The 14,961-nt window shown below is 39.8% G+C and overlaps 1 protein-coding gene across 1 annotated transcript in view; it reads right to left on the bottom strand.

Annotated features, from left to right (window-relative positions):
• The window catches only part of csmd2 (CUB and Sushi multiple domains 2), a 284,836-nt gene that overhangs the window by 195,946 nt on the left and 73,929 nt on the right, over window positions 1-14,961 (bottom strand). Inside the window, exons 4-5 of the mRNA XM_057354048.1 lie at window positions 13,293-13,487; window positions 5,273-5,480 (exon numbers count right to left, since the gene is read on the bottom strand). Coding sequence (XP_057210031.1) covers window positions 5,273-5,480; window positions 13,293-13,487 — 403 coding nt within the window. The remainder of the gene's footprint in view (window positions 1-5,272; window positions 5,481-13,292; window positions 13,488-14,961) is intronic.

Genomic DNA, 14,961 nt, shown 5'->3' with positions numbered 1-14,961 from the left:
GGAATTGGTTGAATGATTTACTGACTCCGTCGCCACCTATTGGCAGTTTTAGTTTCGCATTTCTCTTTATTAACATTGCTGTATACAGTACATGAAATTTGTCTCACATGTGAATTAGTTCCCACATTAAAAAAAACGTTCTAGTGTACTTTAGTATTTACTACAGTACACCTTTACTAAAATTCCTAGATGCTAGTGTTTATGAGTCTTACCATAGAAAATATTCAAGTATACTACAGAACAGGGCTGGACTGGGAAGAAAAATCATCCCTGGCATTTTTTGGCCCGCATCGGCCCTCCACCGAATCTGTCGACGGGGGGATTTGTGCATGCATACGTGGCTTTTGCATTCGCGTTGCGTGCATTCGCATCTATAATACGTCCGTCTAAGCGGCCAACGCCTCCTTTACGGCCCCATACGTTAGCGGCCCACTGGGAAAACGCCGGTATGCCAGAGGGCCAGTCCGCCCCTGCTACAGAATTTGCTACAATTTATCTGATTACTATAGTTAATAGTACTATTGTAGAGTACAGTATAATACAGTTTACTACAGTAAATACAAAATGTTTCATTTTGATCTGTGTATTAAGAAAATTTGGTTTATTTTGGAGATTTCAATCATGAACACCGCACAGCTACCACATGGTACCGTGATACGCGGGTGCAGTATCGTAAGATATTTTTATGGTACCGTGACAACCATGTAAATGGGATTTTCAGATTAATTAACACTTTAAATAGAGCATCAATTGCTATAATTTCGAAAAAATAGTATTTATAACAATGTTCTCAAAAAGTAAAAAAGGTTGCAGAAAATTTTTTGAAGCTACGTAGACCCATCCAAAAATCCACTTCTGTCTATAAATGCCGGCCTCTTTCAATATGGTAATCAATAAAGCAAGCATTTCCTGAACATCAGTGAGTCTCTGTGGAGATGTGCAGATAGAGACTCTGGTGAGCTAGAGTGAAAGTGGAGATAAAGCATTGTTTCGATGCATAAATAACAAACACTCCTTATGGCAAGGTTTAGGTGCCCAAGGCATACCGGGTTGTTCTCTGCTGTCTGCCCTGCTGAGTAACAAGAGATCAGGGAGAGGTTATTCAGAGGATTGACTGCCTTAGAAGTGTGAAAACAAAGAGCAGACTTGAATACGGGTCTCTGATGTATTCAATATGAAAAAGGTGTATGTGGAAAGAGCATTGTGCTAAAAGTCCTGAATCCTTGGTAAACAAAAAGTCTATATAGAAAATGTATTTATAATTGATATAAATATACAAATGTTGTTCTTGATTGGTTAACTCATTGATTTATGAAATAACTTTCGGATTACAATTAAATTTTTCTTAAAGGTTCAGTGTGTGAACTTTAGTGACATCTAGCGTTGAGGTTCCACGCCCACCCTTCCTTTCGAAGCACTACGGTGGTTGACACAGAACTAAAATGTCATCACATTTTCACTTCTTCGCTAAAGGAGATAACATATTTACAAAACACGTTCTGTAGAGCAGTTTGTCCATTTAGGGCTACTGTAGAAACAACATGGCAAATTCCATGCAAGGCGACCATTCTAAGCTCATTCTAAGCTAGTAAAAACATATCACTTCATTATGTAAGATCTTAATACACCTCTGAAGACAAAGTTATGTCTATTATATTGCATTTATGTCAATAGATTCTCCCCAAAATTACACACTTGACCTTTAATATGTGCTGTTCCAATTCATTCAATGGGTAGACTCATCATGAGAGTTCATAAGAATCTGTTTCTAGTGGTGTTGGGCAAACCAACACATGTTTGTATATTAACGGTGTTGTCGCTCAGCGGAGCGGTGCTAAAGGAGATAAAGAGCGAATGAGGGTCTTCTCGGAGTGATTCATGGCAAACCCTGCTGCACTACTCAATATATGCAGGCAGTTGACTGAGTGTCCAGTTTTGCTCGCTGGCCGCTGTGCAGCACACAGACACGTCTCGTGCCAATCAAACACGGGTCGTGAAAAGTAATAGAAATGGGTCATGAAAAGTAGCTTGCATATCGTCACTTGCATATCGATTTTTAGCCTCTGACTTGCTCTCAATCCATGGCCGTAACTATTTGTCATTTGCAGGATTCCTGTTGGCCTAGAGTAATTTGATCTTTACCTGCTCGCATCCGCACCTGTAAATCATCCTAGTCCGGGGTTCTCAATCACCACTGACCCTTTGTTATGTTAGAAAATTCTCAGTCTGCTCACTTTTACTCAATTAAGATATACAATTTAAGATCTCACTGACGACAAATTGGGGTTTTAAGATTAACAACACGTTTTACTAGATTACTGGCTGCAATCTCATTATCACTGACCTCACACTGAGAACAGTGTCAGATCTCTCTAGCTATTTTGAAAACAAGAATGTGTATTGTGCAAAAAGCCCCTTAGAGTTAAATACATAGCCTACATTTAATTTCTGCTGTTATTATGGATATGCATTGTGTATATGACTCTTTCTTCAGTGGAGCACAACAGAAGATATTCTGAGAAATGTCTTTTGAGAAATTTTGAGATTTTTTAAATTGGTATTGTGTCCATACAATGGATGTCAATTGGGCCCAATGTTGTTTGATTACTAATGTTCTTCAAAATATCAGTTTAGAATGACACGAAGGTGACTAAATGACGAAATATTTGGGTGAATAGTCCATTTGATGCTAACAAAAGGGTTGAAACCAGTTTTGAATGCACTAAAAATGGACTGTGGGGGATTGTGCAGTCAGTGACGCAAAAGCACAAAAGAAGAGCATGGGGGCGTAAAAATTCCATACATTAAAAAGATCTTACTCAACCTATTCAAACCTATTCTACTAAGGTTAAGAAACTTGTGCTTCAAATCAGCATATCTGAATCCAAAATTAAGCTCAGAATCTCTTTTTTACAGCATCAGCAACAATAAAGCCTTTAAGAGTATACAATAATATAGCATTGAACATAATCCTTAAACAACCACAGATGCTGATGTGTTTAACAAAACAACACCATCTCTCATCACACAGCCAAAGCTAAACTGCCCTAGCTTTCCATCTAATGCTGTGCAGTATTTGGCTTTCCGGAACATGCCAAGGTCGAACGACACCATCACCCCCCCCCTCCCTCCGTCTCTCAGTCATCTCCCGCTTCGCCTTCGGTTAATTGTCTGTTTAATTAAGGGCTCTTCCATGACCCCCTGCATGGTGGCAGCAAGGGGCCGAAAATGGACCGTGAAAAGAGGGCAAGACAGAAGTGGGGTCTATTGATCGCCTGTTCTGTTCAGGAGCAACCTTCTCTCAGCAGTCCTGTACCTCTCGGCCAAACCCCAGAGAGTGTGTCAGAGAGGCAGGCGAATGTCAACGCGTGTCATGCCTCTCGTGTGGGCTGTTACACCTCAATGATGCTTATGCTTGTAAAGGGCTGAACCCCAACAGCAGGGAGGTTTTCTAAACCAAAGTAAAAGGTCTTCTCTAATTGGTCTACAGTCCTACGGTATTAATTTACATGCCAACTTATCTGCCTCATTGTTCGGAAAGGCTAAAGGAAGTGATTTGTGCTCTTATACAAATTCATGAAAAGTTGAAGCAGGTCCAATAAAACAGCTAGTTAGGGCTGTCACGATTATTAAATAATCGTCTCATCGCGATTGTTTGACCTCATCGCGATGGTTTCAGATCATCGCAATTATTGCACATCTCTATAGAAGACACCAGGGGGAGCTGTAGTGCATCTGCATATTGCATATTTTAGTGTATATATTGTAACTAAAGCATGGTAATACTTGTAAAATGTACCACCGCAACACAATCACTTAAAAAAAAACTAAAGCATATACCATACAAATCACATGCAGTACAATTTAATATTATTTAAGCAAATCTCAGTGTGAAAAACAGTCTACCAAAATTTCAATAGCATACAAGTAAAATTTTATTGTAGTCTTGCAAGTAAGAAAAAAACAGACTAGAAGCTTTTCTATGACTGATAGTATTTTAATGGTGGCTTCAATTCCTCCTGATCAATTTACTTCATTTACAAGTATTTGGCAGTTGTATTATTGACATGTAAAAGCCTAAACCTTAAATATATGATGACCCAATTTTTTCCGATGTATTTCCAAGAAAAAGAACATAGTCTTTATATTCAGAACAATATGGTGGTTTCAATCGCTGAATCAAAAATGTATGAGAATTAAATGTCAAAGCTCAAAAACAGACAATTAACCGTCATAATCGCGAAAGCCATAAAACAGACAATTAATCGTCATAATCGCAATGATTTATCAGACAATTAATCGTCAGTCAAATTTCATAATCGTGACAGCCCTACAGCTAGTTTATTCATGAGAAACTCTCAATTTCTAATTGATTATGGATAACAAGCAACAGTTTAGAACGTCAATGGTCAATGGCCGAAGACATTTATTTATGCAATTTTTAGCATGACAGCAAAACAACAGGGTTGTCATTTCTAACTAATGTTGTCAGAAAGTGTGCAGGACCTGGACTCCAAATGTAGTTGTACAGCTATCTTTGAACCTATGAAATTTCACGCTGGTATTTAACGGTGATAAAAATAGTAACCAAACAACTGACAAAATGTCTTGCCACAAAACACTGCTGAGAGTCACGGCCAGTTAGGACAAAAAGTCAAATGAACTCCGAAGAGAAGATTTATTGCTTGACTCTTTGTGGTGTCACACCTGGTAAGGACATTGTGTTAACGTGTGAAGTACTAAACTAATGTAGGAAGTCAAAAGAACACAAAAACAAGCAGTTAAAGAGATAAGGCCCATTCACAAGCTTGAAGAAACAATAATAAGAAAAAATAATGACAGAACATATTCTTGCCCCTATCTCCCCAATGAGTCAATGTTAAGATGCTCAGACAAACAGATCCAGTATTAAACCCTGCAGTACTCGGCACCTAAATGAGTGTAAATAGGAAAGAGTGTGAACGTTTGGGCTAAGAGGAGGCATGGGCCATAAATGTAGCACTCTGGTGCTCCCTAGACAAGGTTTGCAATGGACTGAAACATTTTTATCTTCTCTATTTGGTCCAAGCCCTGTGTGCATTATGTGCTAAATAATTGAATCAATCTGTGATTTGGTTCTGTTCCATTGAGCAAGTGCTGAGATGTTTCATGACAACTCTCATTCTCTCTCTAACCAAACATCCACTGCCAACAGCACTACAACAAGCCCGCTCTCTGCTTAACAGAGACCATCATAAGCAGTATTCTTTTGTGTCCGTGTTTAGGCACTCACCACTGAGAAGATCCTTCCGTGCCGGTTATTTCCAGAACATCGTAGTCCTCTTCCAATTGAAAGTCAGAGAAGACCAAGGCGATAGTGTCACCTGGTTCAGCCAGCACGGTCCAGGTGCAGTCAGCGTTGTTGTTATACTCCTGTGGGTAGTTTGGACTGTTGATGACGCCGCTTTGACCCCGCAATGTGCCGCCACAGCCATCATCCGCTGTAAAGAGGTGTAACAATAGATATATGACTGACATTAAATAAGTTTTCTTATGGAAGTACACTAGATTGCCAAAAATATGTTGACCATATTGTGTATAATCTGTGCATATTTTGTGTAACATTGGGCTCTGTTATTTACCCCAGTTATTCAAGTATTCATAGGAATGTTAATACCATAGGTGTGTTAGTAGAATAATCTAAAAATCACACTAAACCAAAGATGAGTGTATAAAAGTGAATATATGATGATGATTTGATGATTTAATGATATAATCAATATACTTAATCAATGATTGATTGTTGATTGTTCACATAAACTCATTTTTAATCCTTTTAACCAAGTATAGAACACATTTGAGCAATGCAAAATCCAGTGATGTTTCAGAGGCCTGACCTAGATAAAGTTCAGAAGTTCGAGGCATGTTGTTCACTTTGAGACCTGGGTACTTTCCATTGTTTACACTATGATACGGACAGGGTCCAGCAACATTTGACGACTTCATATGTCAAACTTATTTACTTTAAAAGCAAGTTAATTTTAAAAAACAAGTAAATTCAACATTGCTCCATTAGATACAAAACTTGTTGCCTAAGAAATAATAGTGGCAGATAAGAACGATTGGATAATAAAAAATAAGAGAACAAGAATTTACCTGATTGGTTTTAGAAAGCACCACCTTTCAGAAGACTGGAAAACACTTGGTTTTCAGATGACTTAGACATCTCACTTTGCTTGGCTTGAACAAATAACTCTTTGACACCTGGACCTTCTTTGTCCGAGATATTTTTTGAACTTCAAGATCGATTTCTCCCCCATCAACCACTCCCTACTATTCAACACATCTGGCAATTTCAATATCAATTCCAATTAATTACAGTATACAGTCATGAAATACACAAAGACGAAAACATAATGAGCCATACATTTGACATTGAGAATGCCCCAGTGCAAAGAACAACATCCGTAAAGAAACGGTTTACTGAGTCTGGTGTGGATAAACATGACTGGCCTGCATGACCCCAGTGAACACCTTTGGGATAAACTGAAATATAGAATGCCAACTTGTTCCCATACCCGAACAAGAGTGTCTGACCTCACCGACTGCCCGGAGTCTGTATAAAAGCAAATCCACACAGCCATGTTTCAACATCTAGTGGAGTACATTCCCACAGGAGAGGATGCTGAACCAACCAAATCAATGCATACATTATTGAATTTAAATGTCCACATTATCATCTTACAGGGATAGTTCACCCTTAAGTATCATTTACTCACCGTGTTGTCATTTCAAACCTGTATAACTTCTGCAAAACACAAATATATTTTGAAGAATGTTGGTAATCAAACAGCGGTGCCCATTTACTATTGTATAGACACAAAATAGTAAATGGGTACCGCCGTTGTTTGAAAAATGTTGTCATTATTTATTTACCCTCATGTCATTCAGAATCTGTATATGACTCTTTCTACTGTGGTATGCAAAAGAAGATATTTTGAGAAAAGTCTTTGTGTCCATACAATGGAAGTCAATGCGAGGGGGCGGTGTTTTGTGGTTAACAACATTCTTCAAACTATCTTATTTTGTGTTCTGCAGAAGAAAGAAAGTCATACAGGTTTGAAATGACATGAGAGTGAGTCAAAGATGTTAATTTGTGGATTATCTATCCCTCAAGATCAGGCAGGTAATACAAAATCTGATGTAGAAATTCCATGAACTGGTTTGGACAGGACACCATGACACAACAGTTGTCTTGAGGTTTCCGGCAACCCTTGCAGGCCAGTGATGTAACGTAGTGTAACACGGGTGTAATTAATCGAGATAAATGAAACTCGCATTGTACTCGCATGTTCCTCTCCTTAAAACTGTGTTAAGGAGACAATTATGTAACAAGCAGGCACTTAAAGCCTTGAGTAATTGAGCCCCCTGGCTCTATCAAAAAAGCCCTCTCAGTGAATCAAACGCAATCTTTCTATTTTTCTTGCTCTCTCTCCAGCCTCGATGCTCAGTCTTCTCGCCTGACAGCGAGTCCGTGAGGTGAGGAAAAAGAGTCAAACCATCTGAGGTTGAAGGCAAAGCAACAGACCCGCTGACTCCCCCCCCTCCCGTCTCGTTGCGCGTCCCTCCCCTGAGAAAAGCAGAAATCAAAACTTTCAGGCGTGGAGAAAGTTGAGCCCGGATACCTGACCTCTTTTTCAAAAAAGTCCATTCCTCATCATAACGTAATGACATTCAAAGGAGGAATAAAATATCAACCAGACTTCATCTAAAAGATGTTTTGTCAGGCTTCCGGTGCACATACTTCACTTATATACAGCACAGAGAATTAAAGTGACAAAGTGAATTTGTCATACTAAGAAAAGTCTGTGGCACTGTTCACACCTGTCAGTAACATGTGTCTCAAATTTTGAATCGTTTACCCTATATTTAGCTGCGAACTTGTTAGCAAATCGCTCGGAATCGATGTTAACATCAGGTGTAAGTGGGGTCTTTGATCACCTCAAATTCAATATGCGCTCCCGTCAAGATCCCCCAGACAGACAAACCCATATGCATAAGAAAGCCGAAGGCTCTTTCATCAAACGTATAAATGTGGCATACAAATACACCCCTGCACTCTGGCTTGATAGCAAAAAGAGGATTCTGACTTATGGGTGCATGCCAAGTAGATGTGTTGCCTTGCAGGCATGTAAAGGAGTAAAGCATCCCAGTGTGAGCGAGCGAGTGACTCATAATGATAACTAGGAGTGTCTCTGGGGTAAAAGAAGGGTTGAGAGAGAGAGAGAGAGAGAGAGAGAGAGAGAGAATGATGGGAGATTTGTTTAGGGGGTGTCTGAACTGGTGTTTGTTTGTGTGTGTGTGTGTGTGTGCGCGTGTTTAAGAGTGGAAGCACAAACAACATGAAACAAAAAGTGAGTCATCACACCAACCGAGCGGGCAAAAATACCTCACTCCGACCAAAAAAACTATCCGGATGTCACAGAGTAAAGCAGAGTACGTTTATAAGCCTCATACAGGTGAAAAAGCCGGCTTGTCATTGCTGGGGGATGAGTTCCTGTCTGACAGACCGGCGTGGGATTCATTAGCGGTGACTGGCTAATCGCATGATTTCTTTTCTGTGAGAGGAGAATGGCGCAGAGGATCCGAGCCCTGTCAGTCTTCGGTGGGATCTGTCACTCTTACAATTCCCTGGAGAGACGCAGAGCATATGTGAGGAGAAATTCGGAGAGCTCTGGAACAGAGGGATGGAGAGGGGAAAAGAGAGCACGGTGGGCGGAGGGAGAGGCGGTCATTGGTATTCTGGGTGAGAGTTTGCTTCACACTTGAGGAGAACACGCCGATCACTGGCCGCGGCTTTGCCTCTCAGTTTGCCTGTTTGATCTTATGGAGACATTGTGACTGCATGTCTGACCTGTTAGTTTCTAAAAACTTGGGTTGAAAATAACTATAGATTTTTGTAATTGACATTAAATTATATAAATGCTCTGGCGACATATTTTAGTTTAAGCAAGGCAGCAAAATAAAATGTAAAAATAGGCTAAATTAAAGGGATATTTCACCCAAAAGTGAAAATTGTGTCAAATATTTGCACGCCCACCTGTGTGACTTTCTTTCTTCTGCAGAACACAAAAGAAGATATTTTGAAAAATGTTGGTAACAGAAAACTGTTGGTACCCATTGACTTGTCCATACAATAGAAGTGAATGAGTACCACCATTGTTCGTTACAGACATTGTAAATAATGACAGAATTTTTATTCACAAACTATTCCTTAAATTGCATAAGTTTATTACATAAGGTTAATGGGTTCAGTCTGAATGTTTTACGAATAACAATACAGCAAGTTAAAATGATAATATACAGCAACCCTCACTCACCATCACCATACCATGGCACTGCCACTGTCACAGGGTTGCCCCATTTACTTATTTAGCATTTAACACAATGTGAGTGAAAATCAATCAGTTTTCTTAATGAGCTCCCGCAGACCTTTGAACCGACCAAGAAAGTCCTTTTTATTTCAAAGTGACTCGTTCAATTGGTTTGGATAAATGGATGGTGTGTGATGCATGAAGATCTAAGCCCCTACGAAAGATGGTCTGCCTGTGTTTCATGTCTCTTCATACTGAGCTTCCTCCAGCTCCACGGCTGCCATGGTAACAGCAGAGGGTACCGTCAGACCTGAGAGCGTAGCTCTGGTACAGAAGAAGAACGGGAAAAAGGGTAGAAAAAGAAAAGGGTTTTGGAAAAAGAAGCGCTCCATTCTTCCTGAGATTTTAACTTTTTGATTTTCTCGTGTGAAATCTTTCAGAACAACATTCCTGTTCATGCGCCATGGCATGGGATGGCATGCCGGCAGCCCTCCATTTTGAGGTTTTGAATGCAGACTGAATGTATTCCCACTGTGACTCAGACAGAGCCGGTCGAGAGAAGTGTGTGTATCCAAAAAGTAGTAACAGAGAAATCTGAGATTCATACAATATACAATATACATCTATACATATATTCATTTGGGTTTATACTTCTTAATGCACATAAATGTACATGTGCAAAGCAGAAAAAGTCTTGTCAAAGATCAAATATTTACACTCTTTAGAAAACAGCAAATTAGAAAGATTGGAATCTGGTTGCTAATGAGGATACAGAAGCATGGCGGCTTCTGTCGGTTTCATGCCTTCAGACATCGTACGACTCATTTAAGGGAAACGGCTGTCTGCTGTCAGCTACCGGGGTCTTTGATGGGCTGTTTTCTCTACATGTATATAAAGCAAAACTCAGTTTGTTGCAGGTCATTTGGTTAATTAGTTTCAATAAATGTTCTTACAGAATTATTGTGAGACACAGGAAGTGGGCAGAGATAAAAAGAGAGATATATATGAATAAAAAGACTAAAGCAGCAGTTATTTTTAACAACTGCTGCACGTGTGATGCCCAAACGCACGGTGCTGTAATGCTGACAGAAAACGTGCTAATCATCATGACAACAGCAAAGTGCACCTTTTATTTTATTAGCCTTAAAACTTTTCTTTTTTCTAACAAATTGTTCTTGTGCTGCCTTGTTAGCCTTGGTATTTTCTTCCTGGAAGTACATATCTTGCTGCTTAATTCACATGCAAGAGCAGGATATGTAATGGTGCATTTACTAGGGCTGTGCAAAAATATTGATTTTTTTTTTCGATAGCGTATCGACAGTGATACCTCTACTATCGATATTTTTTTTAAATCATGTCATATGCATACGGCCAAAAGTAAGTGGAAGCGAGCATGGCGAAAAACATAAGAACGCTTGGAGCTCTCAGAGCTGATGTGTGGGTGTGCTTTGGTTTTCAAAATAAGTCATGGAGTAATGAGTTATATAAAATAATGCTGTTTGTAGGCTTCGCAAGTCATGACACAAGTTACCTGGCTACTGCAGTGCATTAGACAAAAAGTTTATTAAGAAAAGTAACAATGACATTTATTGAGCTTTCACGGATGTGACACCAGCACATTTACAGCACGGATGAAGCAGGGGTTTTATACTGCCCATGTTCAGTGTTTTAACTGTAATGCACCACAACAGCCAAGTGACTTGTGTGACCCACCTTATTCCCCTGTGCTACCCACTTGAGCGGCGCAACCCACAGTTTGAGAACCCAAACCTCTGATCTAAAGATCCATGCATCGCACATCATGGCCACTCTACAGAGGTAAGAGATGTTTTTACACTTATCCTTACAGAAAACCCCCGGTGGTGTACAGCATGTTGTATCTCTAGCTCTACTTTTTACATTTTCTATTTAAAGTATTGCAATATATCGCAAATGTGTATCGTATCGGAATACATAGCAATATATTGTATCGTGACCCATCTATCGTGATATATATCGTATCGGGAGGCACTTGCCAATACACAGCCCTAGCATTTACTGTAAATGTCTAAGCCACGTTCCAGTGGTCAAGTTAAGAGGAGTGGATTTGTCATGCTGAACACCTGGTACAGGAAGGCGTAAGGGAAGGGAGCAGTTAAAGAAACAGTTCTTCCGAAAATGAAAATTATCACATAATTCACTCACCCTTTCCAAATTTAAATAACATTCTTTCTTCAGTAAAACACAAAGAAAGATTTTTTCGTGTCACAAAATGTAAAAACCAACGAGATTTAAAAGTCCAATAAGTACTTGTTTGGAGGATCTATTGACAGAAATGCAATATAATATACATAACTATGTCTTTAGAGGTGTATAAAAACCTTACATTATGAAGCGTTATGCTTTTATTACCTTAGAATGAGCTATTTCTATCTACGATAGAACATTTCTATCCCCTTCCATGGAATTCACCCCTAAACGGACAAACTGCTCTACAGAGTGCGTTTCGTAATTTGTATATCTTCTTAGGCAAAGAAGCAAAAACCTGACTTCATGTTTGTCCTGTGTCAGCTGCCGTAGTGCTCCAAAAGGCACGGAGGAGTGAGCCATTGATTTCAATTCGCAACCTCACCACTAGATGCTGCCAAATTTCAAACACTGGACCTTTCATTTTAGCCATCTTCCTTTTTTAATTTGACTATATAAGCCTAAAAAACAACTTCAGAGAGGCTAACAATATAGCAAGCTAGCATTGAGAATATGATCCCACGCCTCCTCCAAAACACATGAATGTGACAATAGCGGAAGGTTGTCTGTGGGTACGGGGTGCACGGCGGTATGCAAATACACAGTTTTGACAGACAAGAGGGACATCCTATCATGGCATTCGGACCGCATGCGATGATTGGATGAACATTTTATGGCTACGCCTTCCACAGAAGATATATAAATATACTCTGACCACTTTACTTAGCGATTACTAACAGGATGTGAAGAGACATTCAACCAGCATAACCCAAAATGTTTCTGGAAATAACCACCTACCCTGCCTTTAAGATGACATTATATCTATTATAATTGATGTACGTAAAATGCTGGACATTTTTTATAAAACAGTGAAGTACATCTGACATGACAGTGAAAAAAATTCAAAGAGAACTTTTGCTTTCGTTTAAATAGCTCTTTTAAAAAACAAAAGGACATAGTATGAAAAATGAGAAAGGCGATGAAGGACACTAATGTGGAATGGTGGGGTTTTATCATTGGCAGGAGGGGGGTCTTCTTCTGGCATTGCGTGCCTGAGCATGTGTGTCTTTACGTGGGCTTCCTGTCCTCCAGCCTGGGAACAGATGGTCATGGTTCATACTGGCCTATGAGAATACAATCGCATGAGATCTGGAAGAACACATCTACCGTGCACTGCTTAACCATACATCTAATACATTATACATGTGATTTTCTATACAGCGTCTTTTATTGTTTTAATAACTGCGAGACTTAATGTGTACACTTGTTGGAGGTTGTAATGAATATGCTACAATGACTGCAAACAACTCAATTACACTTTTTGTGTAATTGAATGGGCTTGTTGTGGGTAAGCACATGTAATGGCAACGGTACCTTCAAACCGTGTTAATATTCGGCCTTACACAGTCAGCGGCGGTTCAGTGTATTATGACGGAAAACATTTAGATATCCCTCTCCCTCAGGCAACAGCTAGCATGCTAGCACGTGACACTGCTGTCTCACCCGAAACATCTCTATGGCTTTCACACCTCGGCAGGTATCACCTCAGGGCTCTCTATCGCGGCTCATCCAGGAGAAAGAGAACTGTGCAGCCAGCCTGCTATTAAACGCCGGGACGCCTGTCATCTTTGATGAAGACACTAGGCGACATTTTTTCCAGAGACTCTTTTGCGGGGGTTCATTACGAGATCAAGATCAAGCGGCCAGGCTTACCTCGACAGTACGGCAGGGGGAAGTCCCAGGCAGCCGTGCCAGAGGAGGTGGCCAGGCAGGACAGCACCGTGTGGCCCTCCAGCATATAGCCCGGGTTGCAGCTGTAGCGGATCTTGTCCCCGATGTTAAAAGTAGAGCCCTGCTGCATGCCGTTGAGCAGCTGGCCTGGATTTCCACAGGTGTAGCTCGGGAGGGCTGTAGTGCAGAAGTGAAAGGAAGAAAGAAGACAGACGGTGAGAAAATGCTTTCAACTGTAGAACTGTTACAGAGATATTATGTACTATGTGAGTGAGAAAGATTTTAGGGTCTCCCTGTTTCTGTGTTGCATTTTTGTGAAAAACATGATTGTTTTAGCCCTCAGACCATGTTGTTTAATAAAATTTAATTAAATTAAATTTAACAAATTGTTTATTTAATACAATTATTTTTCAATAAAATGTTAATATAAATTAATACAAATATAAATGAAATTAAATCTAAATAGTTACTGTATATTATTTGCCACTAGCCAGAGCGATTGACAAACACAGACCGGAAGTAAACTTCGGGCCAGGTACATGCATCCAATGAAACCGTCTCTATTCCATTTTCAATTTCTATGTTATGTCTCTGGCTACATACATCTCATAACATCAACAATAAGAATTTAGACATTTAACCTGCATATTTGGAAAAAATCATACTAATGTTATTTGCTTGTGGGCACCCAAGCTTAGTCACAAGGTGCTGGATGACACGCTCTCGCTATTGCAATGACCTGATAAAGGCAATAAACACTGCATTGGGAAATGTGTCTCTGGTTTAATCAGTCTAGTGGAATGAGAGACAGCTAGTGTCTGACTGCAGATTACATCAGCACCGATGGGCAGAGCCATTACATCAGTACACATGTGAGGACATTTTGAAGAAAGACATTTGTTAAACACACATATAATAATTACCACTGAGAATGTAGAGAAATGTTAGATTTTAATGAGAATTGAGTCGAGTGGTCGCTTAAGCACAGGGGTGGGCAAAATCAGAATTTGAGAATTGGCTCCCTTTCAATTTTAATATAATTAAATCCCAGAAGATTCTTAATAGAAATTTGAATAGCAGTTACTGGGGGAGGAATTTAATTAAAAGAACTTCCTAGAAATTCAACAAAATTTGGCTGAAAAACATTATAAATAGGCTAATTTCAGTTGTCAAAATTTAGAACCAGACTCGGCTCTCAGTAGAGAACTGACAACTGTAGTAACCGCAGTACATTTATGTCTCCTGTAAGCTAGAAACCCATCACTGGTCGACTGACTACCCGAACAAAAAAACAAAAATTCCCATTTTTCTTCTGATTTTGCATATAAATCAACAATGACCTTGTATTGTGACAGTTCACCTCTCACTATCTTAAATATAAATCTGCAATGTGGCCTTGCAGCATGTTGAGTATTCTGCACAGACTCTGGATGTTCTCTCATATCCTGTTCTCCCCTTTGACCCCACAGCATTTGTCATCTTCAAGTCTATAACTCTGTGTGCCTGACTGTGCCAACCTTGCAGTCTGACTGCTTTTACCATTTTAAGGGTCGCTATATCCTGCCCGAGAGCAGAAATGCTAAGATGTTCTCATCTGTTACGTGTGCATTCCTGCCCCTCCTTCCATACCCACTCAACCAGAGAGATGAAC

Source organism: Triplophysa rosa, linkage group LG16 (genome assembly GCF_024868665.1).
Source record: "Triplophysa rosa linkage group LG16, Trosa_1v2, whole genome shotgun sequence".
NCBI lineage: Eukaryota > Metazoa > Chordata > Actinopteri > Cypriniformes > Nemacheilidae > Triplophysa > Triplophysa rosa.
This window is presented reverse-complemented; position numbering and strand designations above follow the sequence as displayed.